Source organism: Microcaecilia unicolor, chromosome 6 (assembly GCF_901765095.1).
Source record: "Microcaecilia unicolor chromosome 6, aMicUni1.1, whole genome shotgun sequence".
NCBI classification, from domain to species: Eukaryota; Metazoa; Chordata; class Amphibia; order Gymnophiona; family Siphonopidae; genus Microcaecilia; species Microcaecilia unicolor.
The window spans coordinates 89810759-89824069 of NC_044036.1; the positions used below are offsets into that span (position 1 = coordinate 89810759).

The 13311-nt window shown below is 43.6% G+C and overlaps 1 protein-coding gene across 2 annotated transcripts in view; it reads left to right on the forward strand.

Moving 5' to 3' along the window:
• Nucleotides 1-13311, forward strand: part of RASAL2 (RAS protein activator like 2) — a 391333-nt gene that overhangs the window by 150315 nt on the left and 227707 nt on the right. For both annotated transcript variants that reach the window (XM_030205957.1, XM_030205958.1), the window contains exon 2: nucleotides 6757-6884. In XM_030205957.1, coding sequence (XP_030061817.1) covers nucleotides 6757-6884 — 128 coding nt within the window. The remainder of the gene's footprint in view (nucleotides 1-6756; nucleotides 6885-13311) is intronic.

Genomic DNA, 13311 nt, shown 5'->3' on the forward strand with positions numbered 1-13311 from the left:
AACCAGTTTGCTTTCAGACCAGCTTTGGTGTGCCACAGAAAAGTCACTATTGCCTTATGCTGAGCTCTAGACCAGTTTGTGGAGATTTTCAGCACCTTGCAGCAACAAAAGACGTAGTTCATGTGTACTCCTAGATACAGCGTTACCCAGAGTGTGGGAATTAATAGCATACAGGAAACGGCATGACATCAAAAAGTTGAAGCCACTTAATTAGTCTGTGTTTCTCCTTCCCTGCGCAGCCGTTATTCTGTGTACAGTCAAAACAAAGCAAACAAACCTGCCCTGAAAATTGCAAGAACAAATCAAGATCAGGTATTACATATAAAGTATCACATACCGTATAAGTTTATCTTGTTGGGCATACTGGATAGATTGTACAGGTCTTTATCTGCTGTTATCTACTATGTTATTGTTAGTACACAAAGCACTTAATAAGGAAGTCCCTGATGAAATAGTATCATTATTAAGATAATGTTAACACTCTGTAATGTTGTTTTGTCAAGTTTGTGATACTGTACTTTTATTGTGTATGTTTGGTTGTAACCTGTTGTGATCATTGGATACAGCAGGCTATAAATTTAATGCACTAAACTAAATCTGAGAGGTCATCATTGGCCTGACCACTGTGAAGGCAGATGTTGTTCGGCATGCAGTTTACCACTTGGCTGGCCCAACATGGCCTCATTCCCGCTGGCAGGAAGGCAGTGCCAACTGCAGAACCAAGATCCCTTCCCGTTGCCTGCCAATGCTTTCACCATCCATTCTCTCTCTCTCTCTCTCCCCCCCCCCCCCCCCCCCCTCACTGGAGCTACTGTTGAACACCACTGCCTCTGCAAAGAGCTGCCAACCATGAGCTGCTGAGCTTCACTCCACACTATTGGTCCTCTTAGTCCAGGAGATGCCTTACACTTCCCGGCAACCCAACTGCTCTACAATTCCCCCCCCCCCACACACTTTTTTTTTTAAATAGCAGTGCTGGCCTTGACGCTCTCAGAACTGGAATCCATAAGCTCAAGCCTGGATGGGGCTCCTTCCCATGCCATTATGGGAAGGCCCATGGATTGATCCCTAATAGCCCCAAATACTCTTCTTTTCTGTGTATTTAATAGAAACAAGAGGGGGGGGGGGATACTTGCCCCTCCTGCCAAGGGCCCTGCAGGAGTCCTGACAACCAGCCAGCCACACTGAGCAAAGACCTGTAGGCTGAGTCTCAAGTTTTTGTAGAAGGCCCAAAATCCTCTGGGTTCTACTAGAGGAAGATCTATGGACCAATACCTAGGAGTCGGTATTGGCCACCAGATTCAATGGGCGGTGGACTGCACCCTTGGGAGTCAGACTTATCTTACTGAAACCTGCTGCATCAGTCTAAGTTGCACCATCTGCTTGAGATAGAGAAATTCTGGCAGGCTTCATGACTGTACCTCTCCTTACGCTAGTGCTGATGTCATTGGTTTATCAGTTTCTCTGGCTCCATTTGCTGATCAGCGTACATAACCATTCCTTTGGACTGGTCTAGCAGTATGATTAATTTTCTTGCTCCCTCCTACCCCATCCCTTAAAACTAAAAAAAAAAAAAAGCGTTCACTGTCCCCGCATGGTGAAAGAGCTGCAGTGAAAGGATAAGGTTGCTAGTTGCCTGACAGTAATTGTGGAGCATGGGTGATAGTGTTGATAGATGTAATTACAGTTAGTGGTGTTCAAGATGCTGATAAATGATTTGATAAAACATACTACGCTGGTTGCAAAGAACAAATAATCAAGAAACTTCAGACAGCTCAGAACACCGCAGCCAGACTTATATTCGGTAAAGCAAAATATGAAAGTGCTAAACCCCTACAAAAAAAGATGCACTGGCTTCCTCTTAAAGAACGTATCACCTTCAAAGTATGCACCCTAGTTCATAAAATTATTCATGGAGACGCACCAACCTACATGTCAGACCTGATAGACCTACCACCCAGGAATGCTAAAAAAATCATCCCGCACATTCCTCAATCTTCATTTCCCAAATTACAAAGGCCTCAAATACAAACTAACGCATGCGTCAACCTTTTCCTACTTGAGCACACAATTCTGGAATGTGCTGCCGCGTAAATTAAAAATGATCTACGAATTAGCTAACTTCCGCGTTCTACTGAAGACTCATCTCTTTAACAAGGCATACAACAATGATCAACAAACATAAACTCCTATACACACATCCAAAACTGCCTCTACAATATCTACTTGCCAAAACACTACCATGCTTTTTCACTATCATGATACCCAAGATCCTGCAACTACTACTAAATGTATACTTTTTATACAACTCTTATATATTTCTTAAATTACTTCTTATTATGTTTGTTTGTTAATACACTATCATGTTTTATCATTATCATGCTACCCAAAATCCTTCAGTTATCACTAAATGTATACTTTTTCATGTATTTCTGTTACTCATGATGTATTGTAAGCCACATTGAGCCTGCAAAGAGGTGGGAAAATGTGGGATACAAGTGCAACAAATAAAAAAAATAGTAGATGATGGCAGATAAAGACCTGAATGGTCAATCCAGTATGTCCAACATTCACTCATTATCAATTCATGGTTAAATCAACAATGAATGTTGTATAAAATACATATACTTGATATGATCTTTCTTTCTTTTGCCATTTTCAGTGGATCTGCAGTTACATACTGTGAATCCATTCTTGGGTTATACAGTTATGCTGTTTGACTAGCAAAGTAAACTAGAATGCAGGTATGCTTCTCTACTTGCTGTTGTGCAGTTTTTAAAATAACTGCTTGTTTAGAACCCAGCTGCATGGAAGCAAACACAAAAAATCCCACTGAAAAAATGTGATTCCTGAACCAGTTTGGAAACTGAAATTCAGGTGAGCTGGAGGTACCTTTTAAGGTTTGGGCTCCACACTTCTGAGAAAAATAAAAATGTTTTATGCTTGGAGCCAGTATATAGCTCAGAGGTTCAGAGCTCCCTACTCAGCCTCCTCTGTTCCCATGTTTGAAGCCTTGATTTTTACCGTTGAGATTCAGCATGCAGAAGGTAGAACCCTTTTGCTGTTAAAATCAATTTGTTAATAAAGAATGACTGTCTCAGAAATCCCCCAGGGTTCTTGCCTACCAGAAAATTGATGGTGGGAAATCAGCCTTGAGTGCGCCTGAAGGCTGGGCATTAATGCTTTCTGCTCCTTCTCAGACCCAGCTCGCAATTATGTCAGCAGTAATTTTGCTTTGTCTAATATAAAGTTTTTCTCTTTAGGGAACGTTTTTTGGCACTAGCAACCTTCTATGCTTAGGCAGGAAGGACATTTTCTATTTTTTCTTTTTATACACAGCAAGTGTGGTGTGAAGCATCAAGGGTTTGTTTCATGTCTATTTTTTGCCTTCTATGTTTTGGTTACATTGTGGAGCTTTGGTTTTGCACTATTTAGCTTGGGAAACTTGCATTATTATATTTTTGCTGCAGAGCTACAGTTTGGTATCTGGAGGTACTCATTGGTTTTAGTTGGTTCTACCTCCAGTAGATGACCGACAAGATCATACTCTGTTCAGTTTGGCAATGGGCTGTGCTTCTCTATTATTTTATGCCCTTTTTTATGGTTTGCAGTTTCTTTACTTTTGTTAGAGCATTCCGATACAACCCTGGGTTAGGCATATGGTCATATTCACGCAGCATTTCCATCTTTTCTTGGGTGGGCACTCTGGCAGACAATGCTTCTGCTTAAAAAAATATCCCGCATCTTCCCCTTTTTAAAATTTCCTTCCTTTGCTGGATTGCTGAGGACTTGGGCGGATCTGGAGGGGCTCTGTCTTCTTCCTTCAGGTGAGGTGTGATCATTAGGAGGTAGGCAGCCCCTATAGGTTTGCCCTGTCTCGGTCCTGCTCCTTTGCCTGTGGGAGGCTTTAGAGTCCCAACTATTTCCTAGAACAAGGGGAAGTATGACTTAATTAGATAGAGGCATATAGTGATAAAGGCTTCTGGCTAGTTCAGTAGTCTCTGCTGATACCATGGCTGATCTTCCAGGATAGTAATTCTCTTTGAAGCCTACTACTTCCATCAGAAATCTCAAGAGCATCTTTTGGAAATAGTCCTTCCCTCGCTACCCTCTTCCTGTATGTGTGTGTGTATATATATATATATATATATATATATATATATATATATTTTTTTTTTTTTTTTTTTTAATTTTGCTCACACCTTTTTCAGTAGTAGCTCAAGGTGAGTTACATTCAGATACACTGGGTATTTGATTATTTGCCTCTTAGCAGAGGCCTAGTAGTAGGGAAATGCCTAAGGGTTCGGTCTCTATTCCAGCCTGGGGACTGTTGGCAGTTTAATTCTCAGGACACCAGTGCTAGTCTTACATCTTGTCAGCATGATAGGTTCTTTCAGCCTGTCTGCATCTCTTCCAACCTGCATGTCCTCTAATCTTTCTGGTCTGCAGTTGGGTTACATCCTGTTAGTTCTAGCAGATTCTCAGCCTCACATTTGTAGCTCTGTTAAGCGCTGGCAGCATCAGCTGTCTACCTTATCATCAGGAACTATATTATCCACCCGTGTTTCCTTCTCCTTCCGTGGGCTGTACCTTTTCCCCAGTAGGAACTCTGTTTCTGTCAGCAGCAGCTGTATTCCTTGGTATCAGAATCAATTGTTTTTCTTCTTTTTTCAGCATCTATTACCTGACCTATGTCTGGCTTCTTAATGCAGTCTGTGGTGGTGTTATATGCTGTTCCTCTCAGATGTGCTGTAATTTAAATTCTCAGCTCCATTTTATATTGGAAGTGTTTGTCTCAGTTTTGAAATCTTTTGCAGCATAGTCTCTGTTCCATTTAAATTTTAGGCTCTTTTTATCCTGAGACTATTTTCTGTATTCAACAGTGGAGCTTTTGCTATTGTTTTCACCTTATTTCTATACATGCATTGATTTTGAAGTCTCTTTTGCACTCCATCCTACCCTGTTCAGAGTATAGATCTAAGCTCTGCTATCCTTTATAGATTAAGCTGCATTTCCAGCTTCAGGGCTTAGAAATGCTTCCCTCTTCTCACCCTGCTTCTACATCAGCTTTTATCTGAGATTTAGTGCTAAGTATTAACTATACTTACTTTCCAGTTTTTTCTGTACCTCAGCCTCAAGCAGTTCTGCTATGGCCTCTTAGAATCAGCTGAGCTTATTCTTTATTTATTGTCTTTGCACAACTGCTAGCATACAGAGCCCCCAAAATCTGGAAGGACATGGGGCTAAGTTTAGACAACTCACACAATTATTTGCAATTTAGAAAACAAGTAAAAAGAGCCCTCTTAAAAAAAATTCCTTTACTAGTTCTGTTCTCGTGTTCTGTATCCGACTGTAAATTGAAGTATGCTGTAAATCCTGAAGGATTATCTCTTGCAGTGGGGCCTTATCTTGTCCTTGCTGGCAGGGCATCAGCTTGGTGTTGCTAGTGGGGTATTACCTTGCTCCAACCAACGCTGCTCAGATTCTTAGTTCTTCCTGTGTTTCACTTTCTCACTGCCAGCTATTCTTCCCCCTTCTCATTGTTTCAGTATTTCCATATCTCCTGGAGTTCAACTTCATATTTTCTACTGTGTTTCCCTTTATGTATCCACTATGTCTCTGATTCATATTACCCTCTGGGTTTCAGCATCAAGATATCTCATGGGCTGCAGTCTCATAGTATCATTGGTTCTTTTAACCTCAACATATCAGTTTGCATTCAACCTAGCAGTCTCTGTTGTGATTCAGCCATACTTCACTGTCACAGTTTCTGTTGTATTTCAGTCTTTCAGTAATTGTTGAAATTCAGCTTCTCAGAACCTACTGCTTCGACCTCTCCAGTCCAGAAACCCACCCTTGGAGATTTTTCTGTTAATTGCTTCTCCTATTTATTTTTCCATTACACAGTGCATTCTACTGCCTGCTACTACTATCCATTACCTTCTGCTTAGGTTGCAGAGTTCTGTTTCACTTTGATTCCTTACCTCAAGTTTCAGGGGCTGAACTGTTTGTCAATAGAGTACATCCTTGACTTACTGAGCTGTCAGTGGAGTATGGTACTTTCTGCTTTAACTAGTCTATCCTGTGACACCGAAGTACAGTTCTTTCTGCTTTGCTTTGGTTGGTGATAATGTGGGCCTGTTGAGTTCAAAGGTCCCTTCATGATATCGATAATACATAATTATGGTGATTGCTTTTAATGCTGTATTTATCCTCTGTTGCTTTGCCACTTCAAATGCTGAGTGTTCTACTGTTGCACGTTGCCACTTAGGGGTAAATCATGATGAACTATTTTCGTTCACTATCTCTATCTGCTGGTCAACAGACATAATCCACAAGTTCTGGACTGGTCTGGTAAGTCGTAAAGGAAAGAAATGATCAGGTAAGACATAATTTCTCTGTTCTCATGCTAAATCTAATCTGCTTTTTGGTATTTGCCAGATGCTTGTGATCCGGGCTGGGCAGAGTATGAGACCGGATATTGGACTCGATGGACCTTGGTCTGGCACAGCATGGTTTAGCTTATGTTTTTGTCATATGCTCTTAGAATTGAGAACTTTTCAAAACATCAATTTTAAAAAAATACATTTGAGTGAAAAAATATTTTCTTCTGTGTTTATTATGACTAGTAAACTTTAATCCATTGGTCTAATTTAGACATATTTATCAAAAATAGTTGTCAGAAGCTATGAAGCAATCCTTAATTCTCCGATAAGAAGAACTAATTGGGTGTGTGTCTTCCATATTGTCTTGCAGATGTGAAAGGACCGCCAACCCATAGATTGTCTTGTGGTCAATCACCCTACACTGAAGCAACAATCTGGGAAAGGAAGTACTGCATTTTGACTGACAGCCAGCTAGTGCTGCTCAACAGGGAAGATGAGGTGAGATGAATTATTGTCACGGGGCTTCTTTGAATACAGCCATTTAAACAAAGTCTAGTGCTTCTTCTGTCTGACTGTCTGAGCCAGTGGCATAGCTAGGGTTGAATGGACCTTGGGAGGAAAAATTAAGCTGGGCACCCAATATTATCAGCTTTCCCAGGGTAGTGGAGATGGGGAAAGGGATGGGACAGGAGGAGGAGGAATCCTTTCAAAGCTCCAGTAAACAAATTGTGCAAAAAGCAAGCACATTCCAGACCTATATAGAAACCTGTCACAGAATAGAAATAGAAACTGAAATGCAAGATGTCATGAGATGTCAAATAGACTCACTAGTGCAGGCAACGATTTAGACACTACCAGCCTCAGGAATATTAATCAGTCATCCACAACATGACTAGAGTACAATAAAGCCACTCATTTAATGATGAAAATAGAGACCTCAGTGGTGGGGCTTTAATGGATTAAACTTGTACCGCTAAGCATTGACCACCAACCTCATCCGGTCTCTTAGTCAACTAAGTTCTACTAGTCGTTTTTCTTTGAATTTCAATTTTAAAATATTTAGATCACTTATCTGAAAAAATGTTGCTTGGGGGAATACTACTCCGACATGAATCATGTTTCACATACACTTTATCAAGGAGACCCCCATTTACATAACCAGATCCATCCTGCCTACACTGTTAGTTATTGTTCACCAAGATCAGGATTCCAACAGTGCTGCTCCTTGAAGGAGAAGCGGACTGCCAGGCCCTCCCCTCGTTCAGGCCAGGCAGCCCATTCTTCCCAGTGATAGTGGAGGAGTGGCCTAGTGGTTGGGTGGTGGACTTTGGTCCTGAGGAACTGAGTTTGATTCCCACTTCAGGCACAGGCAGCTCCTTGTGACTCTGGGCAAGTCGCTTAACCCTCCATTGCCCCATGTAAGCCGCATTGAGCCTGCTATGAGTGGGAAAGCGCGGGGTACAAATGTAACAAAAAAAAAAAAATAGGACGCCAGTCCACTCTTCCGTACTCAGGATAGGGGGCTGGCTGGCTTTTACGAAGAGTGGGTCAACAGATCAGTGAATCCTGGATATTATAACTACTAATCATTTCTAAAGCACTACTAGACATACACAGCGCTGTACACTTGAACATGAAGAAGACAGTCCCTGCTCGACAGAGCTTACCATCTAATTAGGACAGACAGACAGAAAAAACAAGAGATAAGGGAATATTAAAGTGAGGATGATAAAATAAGGGTTCTGAACAAAGTGAATAAGGGTTAGGAGTTAAAAGCAGCATCAAAAAGATGGGCTTTTAGCTTAGATTTGAAGACGGCCAGAGATGGAGCTTGACGTACCGGCTCAGTAAGTCTATTCCAGGCATATGGTGCAGCAAGATAAAAGGAACGGAATCTAGAGTTAGCAGTGGAGGAGAAGGGTGTAGAAACGAACCTTTTCCGGAGATGGGAAGGTGGTAGAACGAGAGGACATGAAATGAGATTGAAGGGGGGCAGACTCAAGAAAAATGTCAGGAAGTATTTTTTCATGGAGAGAGTAGTGGATGCTTGGAATGCCCTCCCGCAGAAGGTGGTGGAAATGAAAACGGTAACGGAATTCAAACATGCGTGGGATAAGCATAAAGGAATCCTGTGCCGAAGGAATGGATCCTCAGGAGCTTAGTCAAGATCGGGAGGCGGGGCTGGTGGTTGGGAGGTGGGGATAGGGCTGGGCAGACTTATACGGTCTGTACCAGAGCCGGTGGTGGGAAGCGGGACTGGTGGTTGGGAGGCGGGGATAGTGCTGGACAGACTTGTACGGTCTGTGCCAGAGCCGGTGGTTGGGAGGCAGGGCTGGTGGTGGGGAGGTGAGGATAGTGCTGGGCAGACTTATATGGTCTGTGCCTGTGCCAGAGCCGGTGATTGGGAGGTGGGGCTGGTGGTTGGGAGGCGGGGATAGTGCTGGGCAGACTTATACGGTCTGTGCCCTGAAGAGCACAGGTACAAATCAAAGTAGGGTATACACAAAAAGCAGCAAATAGGAGTTATCTTGTTGGGCAGACTGGATGGACCGTGCAGGTCTTTTTCTGCCGTCATCTACTATGTTACTATGATTTACCCAGTGAATGGAGTTCCCGGGGAGGAATGTAGGGAGAGATGAGAATGGAGAGGTACTGAGGAGCTGCAGAGTGAATGCACTTATAGGTCAGAAATGTTTACAAGTTAGAATTTGCCTCTCCTGTCGGAGATTCTTTCTTGGAGTCCATGTGCTGCACTTTCTCGAAACGTTTGGCCGTCGAGTCTACCTTCTACTTTTTCTTGCATCTGGGGGCGACTGTACCGGTGCACTCCCATGAGAGGAGCCAGTACTCCCATCTATTTCACGGAGCCCAAGAAGGGTGGCTCTTTTGCATATATTGGACCTAAAAGGGGTGAACTGGTTCCTGAAGGTGCAGCATTTCTGCATGGAGACACTGTGATCCATTCTGGCGGTAGTGCAACAGGGTGAGTTTCTTATAGCTCTGGACCTCAAGGAGGCTTACCTCCATATCCCCTTCTGGCTGCAGCACCAGTTTGCTGTCTTGAGTCACCACTTTTAATTTCAAGCCCTTTGTTTGGTCTTGCCACAGCTCCCCGAACCTTCTCCAAAGTCGTGGTGGTGGCAGTGTTTCTGCAGAAGGAGTGGATCAGGGTGCATCCCTACTTCAGTGACTGGTTGATCCGGGCGGCATTTGAAACAGGAGAGTTTGGTGGCTACCTCCAGGGCTACCTGATCGAGCGGCAGGCAATGGATCTCAAGGTGATCAGAACCAATGACAAGGTGGACCAGATTTTCAGCCACTGGAGGGATTCCGGCTCAAAAGGCCTGAATGCACTGGTATAGCCATAGGAAGGGGTACTCTATATCTTTCAACCTTGGCCATTGCATCATTGGGGTCTGGTCATGCTGGTGGCTCTGGATTGGACTCGTTGTCCATGGTATGTGTGGACTCTATTCATCTTCTGGCAGGCACTCTGCTGTCCCTGGAGAGGTCTAGACTGAGGAAGAAAGGTTATTCGGATCCAATCATTGCGACTTTGTTGTAGGCACGAAAATGGTCTATGACTACTGCGTATACACACATGTACTACACATTTTGAAGTATGCTGTTCTTCCCAGATACGTTATCCCTTGTCAACATCCTTTCCACAGTTATTGGCTTTCTTGAAGGAGGGTCTGTGGAAAGGTTTGGCCTATAACTCGCTCCGGATAGTCGGGGTCCTCTCTGGCTTCTTATCCGGATGTGGTACATTTTCTGAGGAGAGTCAATTGTTTCAAACCACCGCTTCACCAGCCATTCCCAGAATGGAACATTAACTCGGTGCTTCAGGCCATGCAGCTGGCTCTATTTAAGCCGCTCTGCAAGGCTGCAGAGAAGGATCTCACTCAGAAGATAGTGTTTCTGGTGGCTATGGCCTGAGCTTGGAGGATTTCGTAACTCCAGGTCTTGTTGTGTCGGGAGCCTTTCCTTTGGTTTATGGAATTGGGGATATGGTGCCATCCTTTTTGCCAAAGGTCATCTCAGCGTTTCATGTCAGTCAGCCCAGTCATTTTCCCTGAAACTCCCAGGATCAAATTCTGCACTCCCTTAATACTCTGCCTCCCCTTAATGAACCCAGTTGGTCTGGTTTTTACTAACAGCAGTATACCATTTCTCCACAAGCACCTTGGCCAAGATCTTTATATCAAGGTTTATATCATCTCTGCTGCAACTTTTTTTTCTCTTTTTGATTGAACTTTTATTTTTCATTTCAACTATCTAATGCTCTATATTGGCTTTAGTAAAGGCAATACTTCCCTTCTGTGCCCTCACATACCGCTCTCCTGCTCCAATGTTGTCTCCTCCATATCCTTATAGGCCCCTGGTGCACTGTCAGATAGTTTTTCTTTTTACCTGAGACAACTGCTTTGTTAACTCCGTTTTGTTTTGCACCTAACTTGCTTTCCAGCCACTCAAATTTCACTTGTGCACCCATTATTCCTCTTATTGTAGGGATTAACTGCTTATTTTTAACAAGGTATTCTTACTCCCATTGAATTATTGTCTCAAGCTGTAATATTCTAAAGTGACATCTCCAGAACCTCTAGCCTTCTACATTTTAGTTGTCTTCTGTGGTCACAGCCAAATATCCCTAGAAGAATACACATACTACCCTTCATGTAGGGGTTCTGATTTAATCCTCTCTTCAACAGAGGGAATAGATCATTTCAGATTCATGGGTTCTAAAAACCACAGAAGTAGTCTGCCACCTCAGATTTCAGTCTCTGTCATAAACTTCTAATGTGTTTTCAGCAAAGAAAATGTTCCATTCAATGTGGAAACTCAAAAGAGTAAAACCTTTCTTCTCAAGGGAAATATTTCGCAGCCTGGTACAATCAATGGTGCTAAGCCACCTAGATTACTGCAATGCCATTTATGCCGGATGCAAAGAACAAATCATAAAGAACCTCCAAACTGCCCAAAACACAGCAGCCAGATTCTAGTATGGAAAAATGAAATACGAAAGCGCCAAACCCCTAAGAGAAAAACTACACTGGCTCCCACTTAAAGAACGTATTGCATTCAAAATTTGCACCCTGGTTCATAAAATCATTCACGGCGAGGCCCCGTTCTACATGTCAGACCTTATAGATTTACCAACTAGGAACACAAAAAGGTCAGCACGCACATTCCTGAATCTCCACTACCCCAGCTGCAAAGGACTAAAATATAAATCAACATATGCATCCAGCTTCTCCTACATAAGCACGCAACTATGGAATGTACTACCAAACGTCATAAAAACGATGCACGACCTAACAAACTTCCAAAAATCACTAAAAACCAACCTGTTCAAAAAGGCTTACCACAATGATCCATCCTAAATACCAGACAATGAAATTTATACCAGAATTTATACTTTGCCACTAGTGAACTTTAACGCAATACCACTTTATTTCTCATTCTGGTAATGAACTCTCTATACCTGACTGCTTAATTTACTCTATCACTTATGAACTTTAATGCACTACCACTCTATATTTCTCATTCCGGAAATGGCGATCGCCATTACGGCATAATGTAAGCCACATTGAGCCTGCAAATAGGTGGGAAAATATGGGATACAAATGCAACAAATAAATATCCACCTGCTTCAGGAAGAAGTCACATTCTTTCTGCAGTCAAATACAATAGTACTTGTTCCAATCCAGGAAAGGAATCAAGGCTTCTACTTCAGCCACTTCCTGATCTGCTAAATAAGACAGAAGGATTGTGACCCATATTAGATACCAGGGACATGTGGAGGAATTTGTGAATCCCTGAAAGGAGGATATCCTTTCATGAAGGTTTTCTCTACTATGTCAGGAGCTTCTAGAACAATATAATCACAAACCTTAACAACAACAAAGTAAAACACCTTGTTGTCTATGAGATACTTGCTTCGCAATTAGAGATGAGACAAAAACAATTTTATTATAAGCAGGGGTGTAGCCAGCATAGGATTTTTAGGGGGGCCCAGGGGTGGCCTGAGGGGAGGGCAACACATTTCATTTTCCTCTCCTGCTATATTCTGGTGGGGGAGGCATGATTCCCGCCAGCGGTTGAGATCCACTGCCAGAACTATTGCGGTGCTGCCTCAGTGGGGAAGAAGTTGGTGGCCTCCCTTCCTGCCTCAGTGGGGAAGAAGTTGGTGGCCTCCCTTCCTGCCACAGACATCGGCACTCCTCGTTTTTGCTCAGTTCATGCACAGATTGATCATGTGCTAAGAGTGCTGATGTCGGTGGCAGGAAAGGAGGCCACCGAGTTCTTCTCCACTGGGGCAGTTCCTGCAGCAGATCTCATCAACTGGCAGAGACTGGGCATCCCCACCGGCCAGTCAAAGGGTAATTTATAAGTTAACTAGTAAATCAGGCCCGTTTCTGACACAAATGAAACGGGCGCTAGCAAGGTTGTCCTTGGAGTGTGTATGTTTGATAGAGTGTGTGAGAGAGAGAGAGAGAGTGAATGTGTGAGTGTGTGACAGAGAGAGAGTGAGACTGGGTGCGAGTGTGTATGTGAGAATGAGAGTGTGTGCCATGGGCCCCGCTCCTTCCTTCCGAGTTCCAGGGTCGACCCCCCTCCCTCCCTCCCTCCCTCCCTCCGAGTTCCAGGGTCGCCCCCTCCCTCCCTCCAAGTTCCATGGTTCCCTCCCCCCTCCGAGTTCCAGGGTCGCCTCCCCCCTCCCTCCCTCCGAGTTCCATGGTCTCCCCCCCCCCCCTTCCGAATTCCATGGTCGTCCCTCCCTCCTTCACGCCGAGTTCCAGGGTGGCCCCCCTCTCCCTCCCTCCTTCCAATTTCCAGGGTCTCCCTCCCTCCCTGCCCTCTGAGTTGCTGCGTCACCCCTCCCTCCCTCCGAGTTCCAGGGTTCCCCTCCCTCCGAGTACCA